This window comes from Narcine bancroftii, chromosome 11 (genome assembly GCF_036971445.1).
Source record: "Narcine bancroftii isolate sNarBan1 chromosome 11, sNarBan1.hap1, whole genome shotgun sequence".
Classification (NCBI taxonomy): domain Eukaryota; kingdom Metazoa; phylum Chordata; class Chondrichthyes; order Torpediniformes; family Narcinidae; genus Narcine; species Narcine bancroftii.
Window position 1 is genome coordinate 83,590,537 of NC_091479.1, and position 23,027 is coordinate 83,613,563.

The following is a 23,027-nucleotide window of genomic DNA, read 5'->3' on the forward strand; positions in this document are numbered from 1 at the left end:
GTGAGAGAGCCAGTGATTGGGGTTTGAATTCAAATTTTGTAAGTTGTGGGAATTACCTGATTAAAGTGAACTGTACATGTTTAAAGTCTACCATACTGATTAAAAAAAAAATTACTTTACATTTTGCACCATCTTTTAATCTGTGTATTTTTAATGCAGATGTATTAGTTTGGCATTGTAAGAGTACGTCTCAGTCAACTGAAACATTCTCATATCCAGCATCCGCGATCCCTGTCGAGGCCGGATACCAGGGACTTTACTGTACTTGGCTGAGTTGGTAAAGCTGAGCTTTCCTCAACCTGATCTAAACTTGTGGTTTATCCATCCTAATTGGAATCTGATGCATTTAAGTTGGGTTGTGTTTGGCTTGGGTTTTATGAACAGTCTCTACATTTGTTTTAGCAAAACAGAAGTATATTTGTGCTTTGTACTTGGTCTGTTTGACATTGTCAGGACAATTTTGGTTGATGCCTCTGCATTCTTTGTGTTAAGTTACATCACACAATGTTCCTGCAACAGTTGATCTGAGTAAAGCACTTTTCTCACAGTTGTTCTACTTTTCAGAACCCAGTAATTCTTAACCAATGAAATTGACCACTCCTGATTTCTGTGGCCAGTTACAGAAGGTGAAATAACAAAGTTCTGCCTATTCAGTGATTCTTGTCGATAAGTCCTTGTGATTGCGAGGTTAGGATAAGATCCAGCCCTGTTGTTCTGATCTCCCTTTTCCCCTTCTCTCTTTAACTGAATAACTAATTTATTTTTGGGTTTAGAAAACAAACTCCAGAGCTTCATGCTTTAGATCATTTTGGGATTGTCCAAGAGGGCTAAATTCAGAGGGACTAAGAAAATTGAAGAGATTATAGACACAGGGGTGAAGGCCAGGAAGTTGCAACAATTCCCTGACTTGCATCCGAGTTCCATTCTGACCCACTGGTCGTATCTCAAAATGGATGAAAGTCGGAAGAATGTTAGCATGGCGTGTAGAAGTTGTAAATAGTCATTTTCCATTCCAAATCAAATTTCTTCCCCAGCTTCTTGCCAGATGTATCAGCAGGGGATGAGATTTCCCTCTTGCTTGCCATCTTTTTTTAAAAAATTTTTATTTTTCACACTATGAACCATACTGACCAAAATACACACAAACTTTCCCTCTTGAATATACACAGTGTCATTTTCTCACCTTTACCCCCCTCCCTCCTTCACCCCCCCTCCCCACTGGCAACTGAGAGACAGTCACCATCGTATGCATGCAGCCGTTATATTTTTTGTGGTCGTATGTACAGATGGTCATAAGTTGCATAGGTCAGGGAGAGACTGTATTTGGAAACAAGGATATGAGTTTTAAGATCCATTTGTTACGTAACCTGAAACAAGACTTGGTGAGCAAGAACAGGGGATGGCTGTTACCAGATGCTGACGTGGCATGAATTTTATACAAATTAACTTGAATTGTTGATTGTCACGTGTACTGAGACACAGTGGGGAAAACTGTTTTGCGCACAATTCAGGCAAGTCATTCTATACTTAACTACAACAGGTACTGTAAAATAAAAATTACATTTAAAGCCGTTCAAGAACAGTGTAATTTTGCTTATGGGAGGTCTGTTCAGTTGTCTAATGGCAGGGAAGAAACTGGCCAGGAATGTATTGCAATTGCCCGGGGTAGTAGTAACAAAATGACGGTGGAACATTTCAATAACTGATGAGCCACAGATTGTGGAAAAGGAAAAACTGGCCGCTCACCACAAGGCAGGCTAACTGGCACTGCTTGTAAGCCACATGGCAGGGCAGCCGGCCAAAATGACACCGTTGGGGGTTTCCCTTCCTTCCAGCACGGGGCTCAGAAGCCCACGCTGGGGGACCACATGACGCCCAGGTGACGTCGGTGCCCTCCAGCGCTGTTCTCAGCCAGGTCCGGGCTGGGAGTATAAGTGCAGCCCAGCAGCCTGCAATAAACTAGTCTGCTCACTGAGCTCAGCCCGTCTGGTTGTGTGTGTTATTGCAGGAGCAGAGTAGCTGCCACTACAATTGGTGACCCCAACTGGTTCAAACGTCTTTGAACCCATCATGAGCGAGCCTGGGATCAGCGCTATAGCCATGAAACTGCCTGAATTCTAGGTTCAGGAGCCGGAGACCTGGTTCAGCCACACAGAGGCTCAGTTTCACCTCGACTAAAAAATTCTACCATGTGGTCACTGCCCTGGACCAGGCCACCGCCAGACGCGTGCTGCACCTTGTTCAGCACCCATCGGCCAAAGACAAATACGAGACCATCAAGCAAGTGCTTACCGGATCCCTCAGACTATCCAAACACCAGCGTGCCGCTCGGATGATGCACCTCGACGCCCTGTGGGACAGGTCCCCAATGGAGCTGATTGTCGAGATGCTCACATTCATGGGTGAGCACACCAACTGCCCACTCTTCGAGCGCATTTTCCTCGACCATATGCCCGGGGACATCCGGCTGCTGCTGGTCCAGGAGAGCTACACCGACCTGAGGAAGGTCTCCCAGAAGGCCCAAGAGCTATGGCTCGCACAATTCCATCCAGCAGGTCACTAGGCACAGGCACGACCATGTCAAGCCTGCCCTTAGCGCTGCGGTAGAGCATCCGGCCCCTGCAGGGATCCCCAAGAGCATAACCAAGGCCACAGCATCCTCTCCTGGCCTCTGCTTCTACCACCAGCGCTGGGGACCCAAGGCTCAGAAGTGTCGTCAGCCCTGATCGTTTCAGGAAAACGATCAGGCCAACCGTTATTAATGGCTGTGGTAGCTGACCAACGACACAGCCTCCTCTACCTGCGGGACTCAGTCAGCAGCCGGCGGTTCCTCGTTGACACTTGAGCCCAGATCAGTATCATCCTCGCCACGGCCGTCGAGTCCAGGAAATGACCTCATGGACCTCCCCTCCATGCGGCCAACACAACAGCAATCCGGACGTATGGAGACATGACAGTCCACTTCCAGATCGGCCAAAGAAATTTCACATGGAGGTTCACAGTCTAGTCCCTCCCGATTGCCATCCTGGGTGCAGAATTCCTCCACGCACATGGGCTTCTGGTGGACATTCGAGGTAGGCGCCTGTTGCATGCCAGTATCTTCCAGGCCGTTCGCCTCGATGCCTCCCACTCAGAGCAACCGCAGATGGCCACGATCAGCACGCCCAGAGATGAGTTCCAGCGAATCCTGGATGTGTTCTCGTCACTCCTCAAGTCACAGTTCTCCACTGCCTCGCCATGCCATGGGGTGTTCCACCACATCCCCACTCAGGGCCCACCGGTTCACGCCAAGGCATGCTGGCTCCCGCCTGACAAGCTCCAGGTGGCGAAGGAGGAGTTTTCGCACCTGTTGGAACTGGGGATCATTCGGAGGTCTGACAGCCCATGAGCCTCACCGCTCCACCTGGTCCTGAAAGCCTCCGGTGGCTGGTGTCCCTGCGGAGACTATCGATGGCTCAATGAGGCAACAGTTCCTGACCGTTACCCCATCCCTCACATCCAAGACTTTATGGCCAACCTGCACGGTACGAGGGTTTTCTCTAAGGTTGACCTGGTGCGCGGATATCACCAGATCCCGGTGCACCCTGAGGACATACCCAAGACGGCCATCATCACCCCCTTTGGCTTGTTCGAACTCCTGCTCATGCTGTTCGGGCTCAAGAATGCCGCTCAGACCTTCCAGCACCTCATGGACTCTGTGGGCAGAGACTTGGATTTTGTCTTTATATATTTAGATGACATCCTTGTTGCCAGCAAGGACCAGGCACTACACAAGGCCCACCTACATGTCCTTTTCTCCTGGCTGGCCGACTTCGGCCTTAACATCAACCCGGACAAGTGCCAGTTTGGGAAAGAGTCCGTGCAGTTATTGGGCCATACCATCACGGCCGAAGGAGCCATGCCCGCTGCTGCGAAGGTCGCCGCTATCAGGGAGTTCCCACGCCCGGACAGCCTCAAGGGGCTGCAGGAGTTCGCGGATATGGTCAACTTTTACAACCACTTCATCCCAGGAGCTGCACGCATCATGCAGCTGCTATTCGCTCTCATTGTCCACAAAACGCTTGCTTGGAATCCAGAAGCCTGCACTGCATTAGAGGCCACCAAGGATGCCCTCGTGAAGGCCGCCATGCTCGCCCACCTGCACACCGACCTACATATGGCACTCTCTGTTGATGCCTCTGCCACAGCCGTCGGTGCCCTCCTGGAGCAGCAGGTGAATGGACATTGGAAGCCTGCCGGAACGCAAGTATAGTGGCTCTGACCGTGAGTTACTGGGCATGTACTGGTGGTGTGGCATTTCCGCTATTTTTTGACAGGGGAGGGCTTTTACCATCTTCCCCGACCACAAACCCCTCACCTAGTCCCTTGCAATGGCAAAGGATCCTTCGTGTCGGAATTTACCACCGACATTTGGTACAAGGCGGGGAAGGACAATGTGGTTGCCAATGCACTCTCGTGACCGGCCATCTGCGCACTCATGCCCGGCCTCAACTTCGACCAGCTTGCCTGGGACCAGAAGTCTGAAGAGGAGACGAAGGCCTTCAAGACCGCCATCACGGGCCTTTGGTTCCGAGACCTCCCGACTGAGTGGCAAAGCCACCATTCTGTGCGATATCTCCATAGGCGCCCCACAGCCAGCAGTGGCACAGGCAGGTCTTCTGTCACATCCATGATCTTTCGCATCCGTCCATCAGATCCACGGTCTGGATGGTGGCAGAATGGTTCATATCGCATGGTCTGTGGAAGCAGATTGCGGGCTGGACCAGAACATGCACCCATTGCCATATGTCCAAGGTGCACAGACACACCAGGGCACCCGTACAGGAGTTTGAGCATGTCCGGGAATGGTTCAGCCACATTCACGTGGACATTGTCGGGCCTTTACCAGTTTCCCGGGGCAACCGTTACCTGTTTATGGTGTTGGACCGCACCACTCGCTGGCCTGAGGTGATCCCGATGACACACACCTCCACCGACTCCTGCTCCCGAGCACTGTTGCATGGTTAGGTCACCCAGTTCGGTGTCCTGGGTCACCTCACCAGTAATCATGGCGCCCAATTCACATCTGCGCTCTGGGCACAGCTCGCCAATAGGTTGGGGATCCAGCTTATACCGCACCATGGCCTACCACCCACAGGCCAATGGATTGGTCAAACGTCTGCACTGCCACCTTAAGTCGGCACTCATGGCCCGCCTCACCAGTCCCGACTGGGCGGACGAACTGCCTTGGGTGCTCCTGGGCATCCACTCTGCTCCCAAGGAAGATCTGCAGGCGTCATCAGCTGAGCTGGTCTATGGTGCACCACTGGCACTACTTGGTGAGTTCGTCAACGCACCTCAATCCCCAGCAGTCGCCGCACAAACTACTTCCTCACCTCAGGGCACGTTTAGACTCGTTCAAACCCCCACCACCGCCCAGGCATGGGACCCGCCCGTCTCGCATTCCTGGCGAACTGCTTTCTGCGGAGTACATTTTTGTTCGGCGGGGCCTGACCGTGGCACCTCTGCAGCGACCGTACGAGTGGCCGTACAGCGTTTCGGCTCTAAGTTCACGCTGGACATTGGCGGCAGAGCTGTTTACCATGGACAGGCTGAAGCCAGCGCACCTTGATCCCACTGAGCCCGTGGTCGTAGCCCAGCCTAAGAAACGAGGCCACCCGGCGAAAAAGGACATTGGCGCTGGTTCTGGGGGGGGGGTGCTGTGTGACGGTTCACCACTAGGCAGGCGAACTGGCCCCCATTGTAAGCCACGTGGCGGGGCAGCCGGCCAAAATGGCACCGTCGATGGTTTCCCTTCCTTCCAGCACGGGGTTCAGAAGCCCGCGCTGAGGGACCACGTGATGCCCGGGTGACGTCAGCGCCCTCCAGCGCGGTTCTCAGCCAGGTCCAAGCTGGGAGTATAAGTGCAGCCCAGCAGCCTGCAATAAACTAGTCTGCTCACTGAGCTCAGCCCGTCTGGTTGTGTGTGTTATTGCAGGAGCAGAGTTGCTGCCGCTACAAGACTACATTTTCAGAAATGGGTAGGATGGAAATGTGAAACATCAGGAAGCTTTACAAACCAAAAAATAACTCTGGCTGGGATTCAAACTGAATAATTATCTGAGCAATAACTTTTAAAAAAATATTTTATTAATGATTTTCCAGTCTCAAACTCAAAGAGTTATCAACATTTTCAGTATCAGTGTTAACATGGTCAGCATTGACAACAATTTACAATTTTCCACTTTATCCAGTTTCTACAAAGTTCAAGCTCTTTCTATCTCCATTCCTCCACAACCCTCATATTCAACACTAGATGTTTAACTGATCACAATTCTTTCTCTTTCTTTTTCTTTTCTTTGGCTTGGCTTCGCGGACGAAGATCAGGGGGTCTGACCATCCGGCGTGACCACCGTGGTGCCAGGATTGGGGTCGCTGGAGTGGTGTCACCAGCGGGCTCGTCGGGTGCGACTGCTCCTTCGCTCAATTCCCCAGTCATGTTGTCGGCAGGGTGGCCCGGGTCGTTGGGGTGCTGTTGGTCCTTCTGTTGCGGCACGGGGCCTGGGGAATAAAGAGTTGGGGAAGGTTGGGTTGGGGGGTTTGCTGGGTCTACCGCGTCCTGAGCTAGGTCCCGCACTGGAACAGTGTCCTCCCGCCCGTCAGGAAACTCAACGTAGGCGTAATGCGGATTCGCGTGGCGTAGAGTCACTCGGTCGACCAAGGGGTCGTTCTTTGAGTGCCGGACGTGGCGTCGCAAAAGGACGGGGCCAGGGACGGTGAGCCATGCCGGTACAGTGGTTCCTGATTTGGATTTCCTCGGGAAAAGGAACATCCTTTCGTGGGGGTTGGCATTTGTTGTGGTACATAGGAGGGAGCGGATGGAGTGTAAGGCACTAGTGAGAACCTCCTGCCAGTGAGAGGTGGGGAGACCTTTAGACCGGAGAGCCAGTGTAACCGCTCTCCATATGGTGGCATTCTCCCTGTCGACCTGGCCGTTACCGCGTGGGTTATAGCTCGTGGCCCTGCTTGAAGCGATACCACACTCCAGAAGGTACTGTTGCAGCTCTGCGCTCATGAATGAGGACCCCCTATCACTGTGGATGGAATTGGGGTACCCGAAAATGGCGAAAATACTGTGAAGGGCCTGTATCACTGAGGTGGCAGTGGTGTCTGGGTAGGGCACAGCGAATGGGAAGCGGGAGTACTCGTCGATGGCCGTAAGGATGTAATTATCACAATTACACAGGACACTAAAGACATTCACCACAAAGGTGCGAAAAGCATGTCAGGATTTTGTGGGTTTGTCATGGCATGGCGGTCAGAGCCCAGGCTGCTTTATTTTCTTGAATTTATCTGGTCGGGACAAATTGGCCCCCCCTCCCCTCAAAGGATGAGGAGTAGGCAGGAAGGCGAAACACGACGGTTTACCTATAGTCGTGCACCCATAAAATTTAAATATGGTTGCCAAATTTTTTTGAAAGCATTGTATTTTATCCTTAAGTTGTAAGTGATTTTCTCCAGGGGAACAGCTTTGTATTTCCGTGTTCCAATGCATGATGCACAAGCAGGAGTCGGATTTCCAGGTAACCGCAAGTTGCCCCTGCTTGTAACAGTCCTCTATGCACCTGATGCTGTTCTGATGCCAGGTGCCCAGGATCTTGTTACCTACCTTTAATGGTATTAATCTATTCAGAGTTGGGGGTGTTTTTGGGGACAGCCCCACTTTGATACTTAAATATTGGTTAATTTTATTCCACATAGAGATGATTTGTTTAATATAGGGCTGTCTGCTTTTCCAGATAACAATTTAGCATCCCATTTATGAATAAAGTCCTCTGCCACCTTCTCACCCACCACGTGCAGCCCAATTTGTCCCCAGGATGGTACATCTCCTCCCTCGAAGAATGAGGCGACGTATCTCGACTGGGCTGCCCAGTAGTATTTCTTGAAGTCTGGCATTTATAATCCCCATCCAGACTATAATCCCAGGTCAATTTTTCCATAGAGACTCCTGCCACCATTCCATTCCATAAAAATGTTCATACCCGTCAGAACAAATTTTAGAAGAATCCCAGGTTAATGACTGGCAGTGTCTGAAAGAGGTATTGAAGATCCCTCTGTGGGCCCCTCATCTTCCGACACTTGGCCGGAGACCATGCCATCCCTCCTCCCCGCGTCGGTGTCACCTCCCGCTGTTGTCTTGGGTGAGCCTCGTTCGTTCTTGGTGCATCGGACCTCCACCGATGGGGCCTCCCAGGCCTCGGGCCTGGACTTGATGTCGCCATCTTGGCCTCCACAGGCTGAATCAGCTGCTGAACCATTCCTCCCACCTTGTTGGCTCTTCTTCCCCATTGTAGTCAGGAAGCAGTTTTTATTTATTCGTTTTTGTAGTTTTTTTTCACTTCTTTGGCTTTTGATCCATTTTTTATTCTTCTGGTCCGGGAGCTCTGAGGGTCGATATCTTACTGCTCGTTCCTCATTATGTGACCTCTCCAAGCAATAGCTATTGGTGCACTAAAAGGTGCCCTATTGGCTTTTGGACTTCTAATGGTAAAACTAAATCCTGAGAATAGTTTCTCCAATGGGGAAAAAAAATTGTATTAAAGTTACTTTGCCACATTTTGATTTCATTTTCTCAGAACGTTTAATGCATAAATCTGGCTTAAACTTGTTATTTCAGTCTTTTGTCTTGTTTTTTTTATGCTGAATTCACAAATTCTTTTTTATTGGAGAATCTCCATTGAACAGATTCAGAGTTTAGGAAAAGAGGTCAAATAATATTCTTTTGGGTGTGTCTTTGACATTTTTTATATTGAACATCCTCCTTGATGTTTTCATTGGAAGAAAGGACATTGGAATGTTTCTTATTCCCCTTCCCACTGTTTATGTAAAATATTTTACTTGCACTCAAGATGCAAAATTATTTTACCTTTTTTATCAGCTTCGTGCCTCTGAACTAGTTCCGTGCCTTAAGACTGACCTGAGTCTTTGCCCTGCTACTCCTTTGAAAATATTTGACACTTTAGCTTGGAGTTTTGTCTGACGCCAGTTTGTGGTGAGTCAGATACTCAATAATGCCAAGTTATTAATCACAAGTGTGTTGAAATATTAGCTAAATGTTATGTTTTGACATGTTGAAAAAGGGCCAGCTATGGCCTCTTCTAAAACGATACTTTGTGATTAAGGTATCACGATTAATTCTGATGTTCTGTGTCTAAAGCCTGTATTTCAGCAAAAATGTTCAAGAATTTGATGGTTCTGAGGCTTCATTGCGGATTTGATTATTTTAAACTGAGTGTTCATTGTTGTGCACATCTGAAGTAGCCTCTCCCCAAAATAAGTAATAGGACAGAATAAAATTGGTCTGTTGAAACATCAACTAAAAGCTGGTAGTTCTCCAGAGTACTACAGACTGTCAACTATTTGTGACTTAGACTTTTCTGCATCCAACTCCCCACTGACATGCTGAGGAGAGAGCACATTTTAAAATGATTTCTTTGGCATATGTCCCATAATGTTTGACACTTTTTTTCTTTTATTTGCCCCTGTGCACATCAGTTTTAAATTTGTAATAAAACAATTCACATGTGACTAAAAGTGCACATTACAGGTTTTATTCAAGGTTATTTGTATACATTTTGGAGAAATTACAGCATTTTTGAAACAGAGATTTCTGGAGTTCATTTGGACCCCAAAAACTGTGAAAAGTAAGAGCGTGAAGTGGATGAGAGAAAGTCCAATCCAGGCAAAGAAATAAAGCTCTTGTACTTTTGCTTCCTGGTCTTCTGAGGGCACATTATTTTTAGGTTATCTAATTGGTTGTTTCATTTCATTTTTGTCTTTGGTATGAGCCAAATTTGTTTATGGAAAATTATAACCAGTTTCCAAAATGCAAATGCAAATATGGCAGTCGGCCAAAGTTCCTGATGACCAGAGATGTAATATCTGCCCTAGAAAAGGGTATTCACAGTTTGGGGTCCACATTCAGTCTTAAATATAACAAAAAAATACTGCATTTCAGCAAATCAGGCAGAACACCCTAGGTCAAATGTGTTCGCGGACGAAGATTTATGGAGGGGGTAAATGTCCACATCAGCTGCAGGCTCGTTTGTGGCTGACAAGTCTGATGCGGGACAGGCAGACACGGTTGCAGCGGTTGCAGGGGAAAATTGGTTGGTTGGAACACTATCATATTTACCTGAAATTAGTTCCTCCACAAATGGAGCTTGACTTGCTAAACTTTTCCAGTAAATTTCTGAACTTGTGTTATTCTTTGACGACTCCAGCCAGTATCAGTGTACTTTAAATTAATCAGATTACACTCATCCCAAAGCCAGAATTCTAAATAGTTGTAGCCTGATCACAATGAAAGTTCGTGGATGATTCACACTTGAAGAGGAGTTCAATGTTGTCAAAATATACTGTTATTTAATTGAGAGAGTAATAATAGCATGCTATGAATAGAAAACTCAGGTAGCATGCCTGGAGGAAAAAGAAGTCTTTCAGCTAGGTGAATGGATGGAAGGTCTTCATTGAGATACATGATTGTACTCTGTACAAATGCTGCCTGATCTTCCATCTACCATTTTCTTCTTAATTTCTGATTTCCAGTGTACCCAATAGTTTACATGTGGTTAAAATTGAAACAAGTTTTTTTTTTTCAGCTGTTTGATAAGGTGAGAGAAGACTTCCAGAAAAAGATTATTCCTATTGGCAGTGAGCTGATGCAGCCGAACCTGGCCATTAGCTCAGAGGACACCGAACGCCTGCTCTCCTGCATTAACGTCATCTTCCACTGTGCAGCCACCATTCGGTTCGACGAGCCTTTGAAGTATGTCTTGAATGATCTCTTCAGTCAAATTGAAGCAGCTGACAGTTTATATTTCATAAAGCTCTAGTTTTCCTATTGACCATTAATATAGCTAATTAACTTTGCATAATAATTCAATTTTTTGTTCTTTGTAGTTGTAACAACAATTCAGTCCCCTTAATTTGTTGCTCCATTGCTGTTGCATTCCCTCACTCCTCCCCCCCTCTCCTCCCCCACCAAACTCTTGTATAGGAGATCTATTAATAAAACCTTTCCAGTATTTACTTTGGGGATAATCTTATGTAAATAGTCCCATAAAAGAAAGATATCATTAATATTATTTAAAAAATAGGTTTAACTCTATATATTCAATTTAGTTGTAATAGTGAAAATTAATTGAAGATATAATTGAAACTTTGAATATTGTAAAATTTTTTAATTTAAGGTTGAATGATGTATGGAAATTAGTATATTTCTTTGAAAACAATATTTCTATACTTAACGTAGTCACTGCCTGATAGTTTATCTTGTGTGCCCAGCTCGAAAATTTGATGAAAATAATTATTTGACACAATCTAGATTTTGAATTTGGAAGTATTTTTCAAGGAGTGCACCAGTCCTTTCTGGCCTATTACTTCAAATTTCTCAAAAGAACTACAGAACTTGTCGATCAACGTATTTTTGCATTGTTTTAGGGCTAAAAGAACGTTATTCTCCTGTTTCTTTTGATTCGCATCTTATCAGGTCATGAGCATCTTTCAGAAGGAATTTGTGGATAATGTTGCATGTTAGGAGTCTTCTTCACTGTAAGGAGGATATAATGTTTTGAATTATGTTGTGCAGTTACTTCCCTTATTTGGGGGAGCAATGATGCTATAACCTTCCTCCTTGTCTTGCACACAGACATGCCTTGCAGTTGAACGTGGTGGCTACACAGCAGCTCTTGGTGCTGGCCCGACAGATGCAAAAGCTTGGCGCTTTCATCCACATCTCCACTGCTTATGCAAACTGCAATCGGAACCATGTCGAAGAGGTCATTTACCCTCCAGCTGTAGAACCAAAGAAACTCATTGACTCTTTAGAGTAAGTCTTTTCTAATTTTTTAATGAATTTATATTACCATTTTTTTGTCATGTCAGCAGTTAATCAAAATTGATAGCTGCTGAGAAAGAGGTACAGAGAGAACAAAAGGGGAAGTCTTCAATATAGTCTATCCCAGGAGCAATTGAATGACAGTAGGGCTGGTGGTACAAGCTACAAGATAGGAAAGCCCAGTGAATGAAAAGATATGGCTACTGATCATGGTGAATAGAGGAGACAAATTAAAATGCAATTTCAAAAGGGGTGGGGGGAAGAAAAATAAATTCCAATTGTGGGTTGGGATGAGGTAGGTTGTCAGAGAATAGGCCTTTTTATGGTGCAACCCCTGCATTGTAGCCGGCTCAAGTTTTTAAAAAAATAGGCGATTTTTACCATTTATGGTGACAACCCATAATGTGGATCCTGTGGTCTCTTTATGCACAGCTTAGTCAGGAGCCAGCAGGGAGAGTGGTGCAGGAGCACCGTCAAACATATGTGCTGAGAAGGGTAAGCAGCCTAAGGCAAGCACTGAAATTGCGCTCCCCGCCCCTGTTAAAACTTACATCCAGGGGTGCAGTGCTGCTGTGCCACCATTCCGGCACCTCACCAGGCCGCTTCGGGGCCACTCTGGCACCTCGCGGTGACGTGGCTCAATGCGGGAGCAATGGACATCTTTGTTGCCAATAATCCCCCAGGCAACTGGAATCGCTGTCATTGACAGTGTCAGCATCAGGGAAATGAAGAGTGGTATCAGATGCATGGGGATTAGAGGTAATGAAGATGCCCATTGGCCCGCATTAAAACAAAAAGAGGTTGTCATTATAAAACATGAGGCTCCTACTTCCAACTCTTCTGCTGGCACTGTCCCTCCGGCACACTAAGCCTGGCTCTTCCCTCCCCTCTTTCATCCATCGGACTCCCACCTCTGCTTCTCTGTGTCTACTCCTCAGCAGCTTGAAGCTCACCCCGCCGGGCTCCTCAGCACCCTTGTCTGCTGATTCAGCTGCTTCTCATTATCTGGTCCTAGGATTCTAGTGGGCTGCTTCCCATCTTGTGGTCTCTCTGTACTGGCTTGGCTGACGGGGGTGGGGGGAGGGCTTCCCATCACCTGCTCCTCCCTCGGGCCTGGTTCTTGCTGCTGCTTGGGTTTGGCCATTCCCTGGTGTCCCCTCGGCCTCTCTCCCTCCAGCTCCTTGGTGCTGTTCCTCCTGACTCAGAACCCGAGTCCTTTCGCCCTGGCAGCTCAAAGGGCTCCCACTCTCCTTTCCCCCCCTCCCCTCACCTCCACGATCTTCAGGCTGGACTCCCTCCACACCCCCTCACTTTGCATATCCATTCCTGCTCTCTCCGGCTCCTCGGTCTTCGTGGCCGTGGTGAAGAAGTGAGGGACGGAGGGAGAATGGGAAGAGGTTATTTCTGGGTGGCAGGAGGGAGCTAGAGGCATACCCATGGGGGAAGAACAACTGGAAACTCCTCGGGACACAGAATCACACCAAAATGGAGCTGGAAACTTCAACAGCTACATCCTTTTCAATCTGATTTTCTGCTGTTTGTGGTATTTAATGTGTTTTGATCTTAAGAATTTTAATAAAACTTGACCATTACTGGAACTAAGGCCGAGCTCCACAGTGGGACACACCCATGATGGCCCTTGGCCCCTCCGTAATCACCAGCACGCTGAACTGCAGCACCCCGAGCCATCCCCATCACCAGTCACAGTGGGAGCCCTGGGTGGTGGCTCCTGGGTCGTGGGCTGATGACATCGTGATGCCATCAGCCCTTCCCTTTCCAGCCGCTTTCAGTGGCCTTCATTTTATGGAGGGGGTGGAGCGCTTTCACTCTACCTTTAAGTGTACCCCTCTAGGTGGAAGGAAGCTGTATTCCAGCAGCCCATTTGCCTTCGGACTTTATATGGAGGTAAGTGCAGTGACGTATAGCCAGAGAATCTCTGTCTTTACATTTGCCTTTTGTTCCTCTACAAAAGGGCCTAACATAATGGAGATAGCGGAGGATTAAAGATGATAGAAGATGTAATTAGTGGGGGAGTGAAGCTGTAGTCAATGGGATGTTGGTAGTCAGGTTGTAACTATAGTTGGAGCAGTGTGATTGTGGGGTAGTCGGATGCAATTGGTGGTCTGAGGAGTGCAAATAGCAGTTGGTACTGGTGTGAACTGCTAGGTATTACAATTTCATTGTTTAAATTCAATGTTCTTAATTGTGTTCCTAAAGTTTTAGTTGGTCTATTTTAATCATTTTTAAAATGCTTTGGGTTATTCATTGTTACTGAGTATTATTTTTGACAACTGGCTGTCAGTATTTTTCAACAGTTTCATGGGCACAGTTTTCTCAAATTTGCTCTCATCCTTTCTTTCCCTCCAAAATCTGCATGATCAGAAGACCAGTTTGGATTTGAATATATAGGTCAGCATTAGTCAAGAGTTTCTATGCTAGTTTGCTTATTCCAATCCTTATGAAAGTTGACATTCCCCACATAAACTCCCTTAAATTTTCTGTCTAATTTGAGCATCATTTGTAAATCGCACCTACTATAATGGAATACGTCCCATGGCAGAAGGTGTGAAGTATGCTATGTTTAATCAGTGTGTTAATACAAACCGTCCTCGAGTCCTTTGGAACAGCTGGATTTATCAAAGACCCAAGTTATTGCGCTGCATGTGTTACCTGAATTGAGTTTGATTCAAGCAGTGGAATATCCCCCTCTGTTCTCAAGTGGTTGAATAGTATTCCTTGAGTGTACATGAGAACATAAGAAATTGGAGCAGGAGTAGGCCTTTTATCCTGTCGATCCTGCTCCGCCATTTAATAAAATTGTAGCTGATCTAGACGTGAATTCAGCTCCACTTACTGTGTCTTAAATGTAATTAATAAGACAGGCTCTACAGCTTCCTTGGAGAGAGATCTCCACATGTTCACTACTGTTTGACAAAAGCAAATCTTCCTCAATGCCATCCTAAATTTATTGCCCCAAATCTGAGCATACTCTTTGTATGATCAAATGGAAGTATCTTACATGGTTATGTTAAGGTTCAAAGTTCCTTTATTATCACGAGCATAAATACATAAAATTTGTTAACTTCTATTTGCCATAAAAGCACACACAAAAGCTCTCTGTTCCCACCAATAAAAGAGAAGGAAGAGAGAGTTCCTTCAGAGAATCTGAGTGTCCATGGATTCACCTCCTGTGCTCCCGTAAGCTCTGCAGCTGCTTGGCCTCCTGTCCGTTTCAGCGATAATCCCGAGCTCCTGGTTCTGAACATCTGATATGATTAGGAAGTTGTTCACATCTGAATCCCTTTGCACCCTCATCAAACCCAGTCCTGATGCTTGGTTTTCATGTCAGTCTCCAGCAGCCTGGTGTGAGTCCCTCAGCCTCCGAGTCCCTTGTTGGGCCGCTGTTGTGGCCTCCTTTCTTATGGAGTCCTTCTCCAAGCTTCTCTTTTGCGACAGGGTGGTGGTCTTCTGCTTTGGTGTTCTGAAAGTGGCTTTATGCTCAGAGTATTCTCGAGTTCCATACAAATGATACTTATTCCATGTCGAGCAACTCCAAAACAATGTTAATACAAAGGCTTAATTCACAGTATTTTTTTTCTAAATCACTTCCTCAAATTTGAGTCCATTTTCTTCTATTTTTTAAATAAAAACAACGTAAATGCTGGCGATAATCAGTGGTCTTGCTGCATGCATAGGAGGTAAAGATATATTACAGGTACACAGTCCTTTATCGAGACATCTAAAATCCGGAAAGCTCCAAAAACCAGCATTTTTTTTCCTGGTGCTGGTAGCAAAGAGAGACAGCAGCATGACTAGATTGGGTGGGTGGGCGAGGGGGGAGAGAGACAGCAGCACGACTCGGCGGGTGGGGGGAGGAGAGAGATGGCAGCGCGACTCGGGCGGGCAGGGGGAGAGAGACTCCAGCACAACTGGAGGGGGGTGGATACGGCAGCATAATTCAGGTGGGCTTAAATCAGGGGCAGCTGGCTTTTGTTCTAAAATCCGAAATTCGGAACACACTGTCCCCCAAGGGTTCTGGATAAAGGATTGTGTACCTGTACCAACGTTTAGGGCCTGTGAATCCTGTGAATCCCTCAAGGATTCACTACTGTCTGGGAAAAGCAGTTCCTTCTCATCTCCATCCTAAATTTACTGCCTTAACTCTGAGTGTACTGTTTGTATAATCAAATACATAGCAAGTAATGTTAAAGTTCACGGTTCCTTTATTATCATGTATTCTTCCTTGAATAGGGGTGAAGTTCCTCGAGCATTTCTGTGTGGTTTTACTATAATCACAGAGTCTGCAGATGTTCGTGTTTCACTCTTCCATTTTTTTCTCAATCTACTTTACATCACAGTACATAGCATAGATGAAGAACAATTAAGCCACATTTATAGTGATTTTTCTTTGGCATGGCCATAACAATACTGATCCTTTTTTTCCCGCTGGCTTGTAAATCAATTTCTTGCTGCTTCTCACATCCGGATCTTTGGTGGCTAATGCATCAATTCTAAGGCGTGTTATGATTCCATTATGTTGAGAATTTATTGCATGCCCTTTTCTTTGGCTGGAAGTAAAAGCAAGTGATACCTAATGATTCTTTGGCTTGGCTTCGCGGATGAAGATTTATGGAGGGGGTAAATGTCCACGTCAGCTGCAGGCTCGTTTGTGGTTGACAAGTCCAATGCGGGACAGGCAGACATGGTTGCAGGGGAAAATTGGTTGGTTGGGGTTGGGTGTTGGGTTTTTCCTCCTTTGCCTTTTGTCAGTGAGGTGGGCTCTGCGGTTAGCACAGAAAGAAATAACATTGAGCCTTGTTTGGTACATTTTTGGACTTGGATCCAATGATCCAGTGGCTAAGTAAAAAATACATTGTTAAAATTATGAAAAAAAATGTGCAGGCATAGGCTTGATTAGAAATTTCACACCACTAGAAAGCTACTTGTATTTGCAGGAGTCTGGCAATAAATTAACATTCCAAATGACCTACATTTGTCACAAGAGTAAATGTAGTCAGTGAACCCTCTTGGGAATGAGCCAGAAAAGTGCTAACTGGCAGATGCACCGTATATTTCGGTGGATAAGGCAACCTTCCGATAAGGCAAGACCCAAATTTCAGTCTGCATTTCATGGTTTTAGTTCCTATTGTTGGTATAAGATGACCCCCAAACATACTGGTACCATACATGTGATGACTGAGCGGGTGGCATGGGTGAAGCGATTCACAGCTCAGTCTGTTCCTAGCTTCTGTCTTAACCAGTTAAAAACATTTTATTGTGGGACACTGATGACGATGCAGACTTACCAGATTCAGACTAGTACCCATATGATGACAATGTAAACAGTGAGACTCTGGATGTTCTTTGCCTCAGACGATGAAGCTAAGTGATTTTCAAAGATTTTAAATGTGTGTGATTTTTTTTTAAATTTTTCATTTCTTGGTTTAACACCACATTGGTAATGGATTTTTTTTTTAGTAACAAAATAAAAATTGTATATTTTTTTTAAAAATATACTGGTAGCTTAAAAATTTGTTATAGGCTGGGGTTTTGGGTGGATTATGGAACCAATCAATTGGTATTTTTAGTAGAATTTTAAGGTCACAGTTTTTGTATCTGGCCTATAGGTCGACCCCCTTGGAGTGTTTTTTTTAGTCCAAGTGTCATCTTATCTGCCGAAATATACAGTAGATCAGAATGAAAAGACGAGTGGGATTTAAAATTTATAAAGTTCCTGGATGTGTGTTTGTCATCAAATTAGGCAGAATGAAATATCCCAGAATTAGGCTCTTTGGCTCATTGGACCTGCACCTGTCCTTTAATTAAGCGATCTTGTTAATTTGATTTCCCCTGCTCTTCTTTGCAGTTTTTCACCCAATTCCATATTGGCTCCTAGTTTACATCATCAAATTGCGAATCCTAATTACTTATTGCACAAAGAGGTTTTTGATCACGCTCCTAGGGATTTTGTCCTAAATCTATTCTGTATGGTGACTCTTGCCCTTGCAACTAATTGAAAGTGGTTTATTTTTATTTATTCTGTCTAAATACCTCCAGATTATAAACACTTCAATCTGATATCTTCTTAGCCTTCTCTGAGTAGAAAAAACTCCATCTTCTAAAATCAGCCAACTTGCTTGCAATTACTTGGAAAGGGATATCACTGCATATTTTTAAATTGCTCTGTCGCCACTGACCAACTGCCAAGGCGATATTTAAAGTTGGCAGGCAGCTCTCCTACCTACATCAAACTGCAAATGAGTGCAGCATGTATATATATGTTAATCGTCAGTCCATGTGGGATAATGGGCATTGCATGTAAACACAATGATTTAATTGATGGAATATTTCAAATTATTCAGAAAATTTAAATGCTTCCTGCCAGTTGCATTACTTTTGAGCATTCAGTGCATCCAAATGAAGTATCTGTGACTGAAAATTCGGACAATGAATGTGAACACTTGTGTGCAAGTGCTTCTGTAGTTAACTTACTGCTCGCTTTATAGTTCCCAGTATTTGGCTGACCACTTGTTCAGGCTTCACCTGGCGCACCAGCAGTCCAGAAAGGCACTCACTTCATAGATCCCATCTTTCTCACCTCACCTTCATTGGTGAATTTTGGCTAGATTTAATTAAAATATGGGATTAAAATGAAACTCCTTTAGTGTCACCAACTGAAAATTCCGAACTCGGGTAAAATTGCAGGACAAGAGTGGGTTTCGCATAGGTTTAGGAGATTTTGAAATAGTTAATTTCCTCATCTCCACATTGAATTTGGTACCGACACATTTTATTCTGCTGGTTCATGTTATCCATGGTTGATTGTACAAGAAACAAAATTAAAGCACAGGCAGTTAGAAGATGCCGCAATGTCTGTGCTGAACATGATGTCAAAATAATACTAAAATTCAATCTCCACCATCCTCAAGGAGAGTGAATTCCAAATTAAAACTACTGAGTAAAGACATTACTTCTCGTCTTGTTCATTGTCTAGTTTAAATTATTTGCACAGTTGGATGTATCCTGTTGGACTGGCCTTTTGCTTTTAAACACATGCCTTCAGTTTCCTTGGATCCTAAACAAGTCCAGATTAAACTTGCCACTTTCTAAATAAAAATGACATTTAATCTGTTTATTGTTGTGAACACACATTGCACAAGGAATGTCATGATATCATGTAATGATATTCTCAAATCATTTGGTTAGATCAAATATCAGTGATGGTTCTGCTTGCAAAGGACAAAGAGGGAATCTTGATGTGTATTCTGTTTGAAAATGTTTTGCTTGCAAGTGAGAGCAATCAGTATATCAAAACATTTTCCACAGTTTTAACCTCAGTTAAAATATAATTGATACAAAAATCTGTTGTTTCCAAATATGGGTGTGAAGTGCTGCCTTTTAGAGGGCTGCAAAAAGAGGCTAGACTGTGCGTGACCAAGCTCACTAATCGTGTTTGCCTATTGTGGGATGCCTACTGCCACACTAACAGTTTGTGGTATAAATTTCTAGTGCCTTTTATACTGCAGTGGCATTGTAAAACAATTTGTGCAATCAAAAGTATTTTTCACAGTTTCTTAATATCTCTGATGATCAGCAATAATTCAACAACAACTTTTGCATTCTAATCTGTAAATAACCTTTATGCCATACTCTCTCATGACTACCCAAGAGTTCCACAGGGAACCACTAATGAGCTGCAGTATTTTTATTGAGTGCATTGCAAATTTCCACGTGTTTTACAACATGGAAGTGCAGAACATGGTGGATATGGAAATGAGTGACTTTTTGGTCTGTCCTGGACCAGTCCCAGCTGAGCAACAGGGCAGGCTACCTTTCATTTTAGTGCAAATAGTGTAACTGCTCCCTGGGCTCAAGGTATGCCAGAATGAGAGGCCTTGTGCTCATATCTGACCTCCAGCAGATTCTGGACATCCATGAAGCGATGTGCAAGTGCTAAGTCCAAGATGCACCCATATGTAGACTGCATCTTGTCAGTTAGCATCCAATGATTACTTTAGGAGTGGAAAACAATCACAATGTATGCCTGGTTATTATCACACAGGGTCAGAAATCCTTCAGCAATCCTTGGTCCTTTTATATCAGACATTTTCTGAGCTTGATCAAATTTTCAAATTCAAGTTTCAACATTATTGTCACATGCACCAAAGTATTGTTAGAAAATTTCTTTTGTCAACAGTTCAGCGAGTCAACCCACACGTAGTACAGCAATAAAACTAGAGTGCAGAGATCCTTCAAGTGATCCAGTTCGTCCACAGCAAAACTAACTTCATTTCACCAGTTAAACACGAAAGATACATAACCAACGTTTCTGGACCTGAGCCTTTATCAAGATATGAGTAAAATGTAGGCAGGTGCCTGAATAAAATGGGGAGGGGAGGGCAAGGGAGGTGCACAGGCGCACACTCGAGAGGTAATAGATGGACAAGGGGTGGAGGCTACAAGATAAAATGGGGAGGTGGTGGAAATATCTCATTAAATGGACTGGGTTGGGGTGGACAGCTGGAGGAAAGGAGGAGAGCGGGGAGTGGCCTTACAGAAGCTGGAGAAGTCTATATTCATGCCATCCGTTTGAGAGTGCCCAGAATATTGCGCCTTGCTCCTTCAATTTACATGTAGCCCTGGTTTGCCAGTGCACAAGCCCATGTTAGCGTGGGAGTGGGACGTGGAATTGAAATTATTGGCCACTGTGCGATCTGCATCATTGATGCAGTCAGAGCGAATGTGCTCAGAGAAGCTGGGTCCAGCCTCTCTGATGTAGAGAAGGCTATTGCCCAAATTTCAATCATACCTTGGTAAAGGTATCCGGCCTGAAACATTGGTTCTCTATCTTTATCTTTGCTATATAAAGAAAGCTATGTGACCTACTGAGTTTCTCTAGCATTGTGTCTGCAGTCTTCTACATTTCACTCCAGTGTAGGAGAGATGTATTTTTTTTCCAAAATAAAAGAATAAATTAAAACCTTGAGTCATTCCATGAACAAATAAAGATACAAGGGAACAATTGCGTGCAAGGAAAGAGACGTGTGCTAAATTTGTAGAAAACAAAAAGTCATACAAGTAGGAGAGGAACCTTAGTTCTTTCAGACCTGCTCCACCATTCAATGGGATTGAGTCTAAGCATCCATTCTGTTTTCAGTTCCTTTCTTCTCCCCGTAACCCTTGAATTAGCATTGAGAACAACATCTACTTCCTCCTTTAATAGAATTATTGACTTAGCCTCCACTGCCTTTTATAAGAGAAAATCCCAGAGTTTCAGCTCCATTCGTGTGAAGAAATTTCTCCGAATCCCTGTTCAAAGCAGCATATCCTGGATGTGATCCCCAGCCATATGCTTGACCTGACCTGCCAAACACCATCCCTTACTGACAGCTTCTTCACACTGGGGCAGTGTCAGCTGTGGGCAGGGGTTTGTACCTGTGAGTACTTACCTGGATAGCAGTGCATCATAAAGTCTGGATCTCTGTCTTGCATATACTCCACGTGCTTAAACGGTTCCAAGTGTTGGAACCTCTGAGTAAAGAAATTTCTTGAATGCCAGACCCTTTTTCCTGAGATCTCTACCCTGTAAAGGCAAATAAGAATTTTGTATTTTAATAAGGCTACCTCTGAACGCAGATTAGTTGGAAATCTGGACTGAAAAAGGGCAGATGAAGTTTAATCCAGAGATACAGTGCCCTCCATATAGTTTGGGACCAAGTCACTTTTTTCCTTTATTTGTCCCTGTGCTCCACAGTTTTACATATTGTAATCAAACAATTCACATGTAATTAAATGCACAATCGAGATTTTATTCTAGATTTTGGTTTGACCATGTAGAAATCACAGGACTTTTTATACATGGTCCCCTCATTTCAGGGCACCATAATGTTTGGGACATTTGGCTTCACAGTTAGTTGTGATTAATTGCTTCATTGGTGCAGGTATAAGAGAGCTAAGCTTGCTTCTAAGCTTTTGATCACCTTAGGAGACTGTAGTTGCCATTTTTCAGCATATGGGACCAGAGCTGTGCCAATTAAAGTCAAAGGAGCCGATATGAGGCTGAAAACAGTAAGAAACATCAGCCAAATCTTAGGATGACCAGCATCAACTGTTTGGAGCATCATTAAGAAGAAAGAGCGTAGAGGTGAGCTCAGTAATTGCAAAGGGACTGGTAGGCCAAGGAAGATCTCCAGTGCTGATGACCGAAGAACTCTTATTGTAATGAAGAAATATCCCCAACCACCTGTTGACGGATCAAAAATGCACTTCAGGAGCCAGGTGTGTATGTGTCAGTGATTACTATCTGCAGAAGACTTCATGAACAGAAATACAGAGGTTCACTGAAGAAGTATTTAAAATACCCTGCAGTATTCTGGTAAAAGGTGTTGTGGCAGATGAGACCAATATTAATTAACCTGTATCAGAGTGATGGCAAGAGCAAAGTATGGAGGCATAAAGGAACTGCCCAAGATCCAAACCATACCACCTCATCTGCAAAACATGGTGGTGGGGGTGTGGTGGCCTGGGCATGTATGGCTGCTACAGGTACTGAGACATTTTATCTTCATGGATGATTTAGGTGTTGATGGTGTGTTAGCAAAATTAATTCTGAGATGTATAGAAACATCTGCTCAAGTTCAATCAAATGCCTCCAAACTCATTGGATGGCACAATGTAGAGAGGCCACAAAGATACACCTGACGCAGTAAATATGTCCTCTAGATGTACAAGTGAAGTGTTGCTTCATGTGAAAGGCCTGAATGGGGACCATGATGTGGGCGCAAGTGTTGTACCTCCTCCGACTTCCCTCTACTCATAGTATGATCGACTGAGGAAATGAACAGCTGTATACCTACTGAAAAGAAGTCTCATACAAATTAAAGAATAAATATGACACTTTTGTAAAGTGGCAGCCATACCTGGACCAAATAGGGGGCCCAGATACAGTAATAAGGGGAAAACAAAATATAAAAGTAACTATTATGCAGGTGCACGATCCTTTAACCGGACATCTGGAAAGCTCCAAAATCCAGCAAGTGGGGAGAGAGGCAGCAGCACAAGTTGGGCAGGTGAGAGACCAGCAGTGCGAGTCGGGTGGGCGAGGGGGGGAGACCAGCAGTGTGATTTGGGCGGCCGAGAGACCAGC

General features: G+C 44.9%; 1 protein-coding gene across 4 annotated transcripts in view; it reads left to right on the forward strand.

Annotated features, from left to right (window-relative positions):
• Positions 1–23,027, forward strand: part of LOC138746051 (fatty acyl-CoA reductase 1) — a 143,925-nt gene that overhangs the window by 67,863 nt on the left and 53,035 nt on the right. For all 4 annotated transcript variants that reach the window (XM_069903788.1, XM_069903786.1, XM_069903785.1 and 1 more), the window contains exons 3-4: positions 10,644–10,810; positions 11,693–11,872. In XM_069903788.1, coding sequence (XP_069759889.1) covers positions 10,644–10,810; positions 11,693–11,872 — 347 coding nt within the window. The remainder of the gene's footprint in view (positions 1–10,643; positions 10,811–11,692; positions 11,873–23,027) is intronic.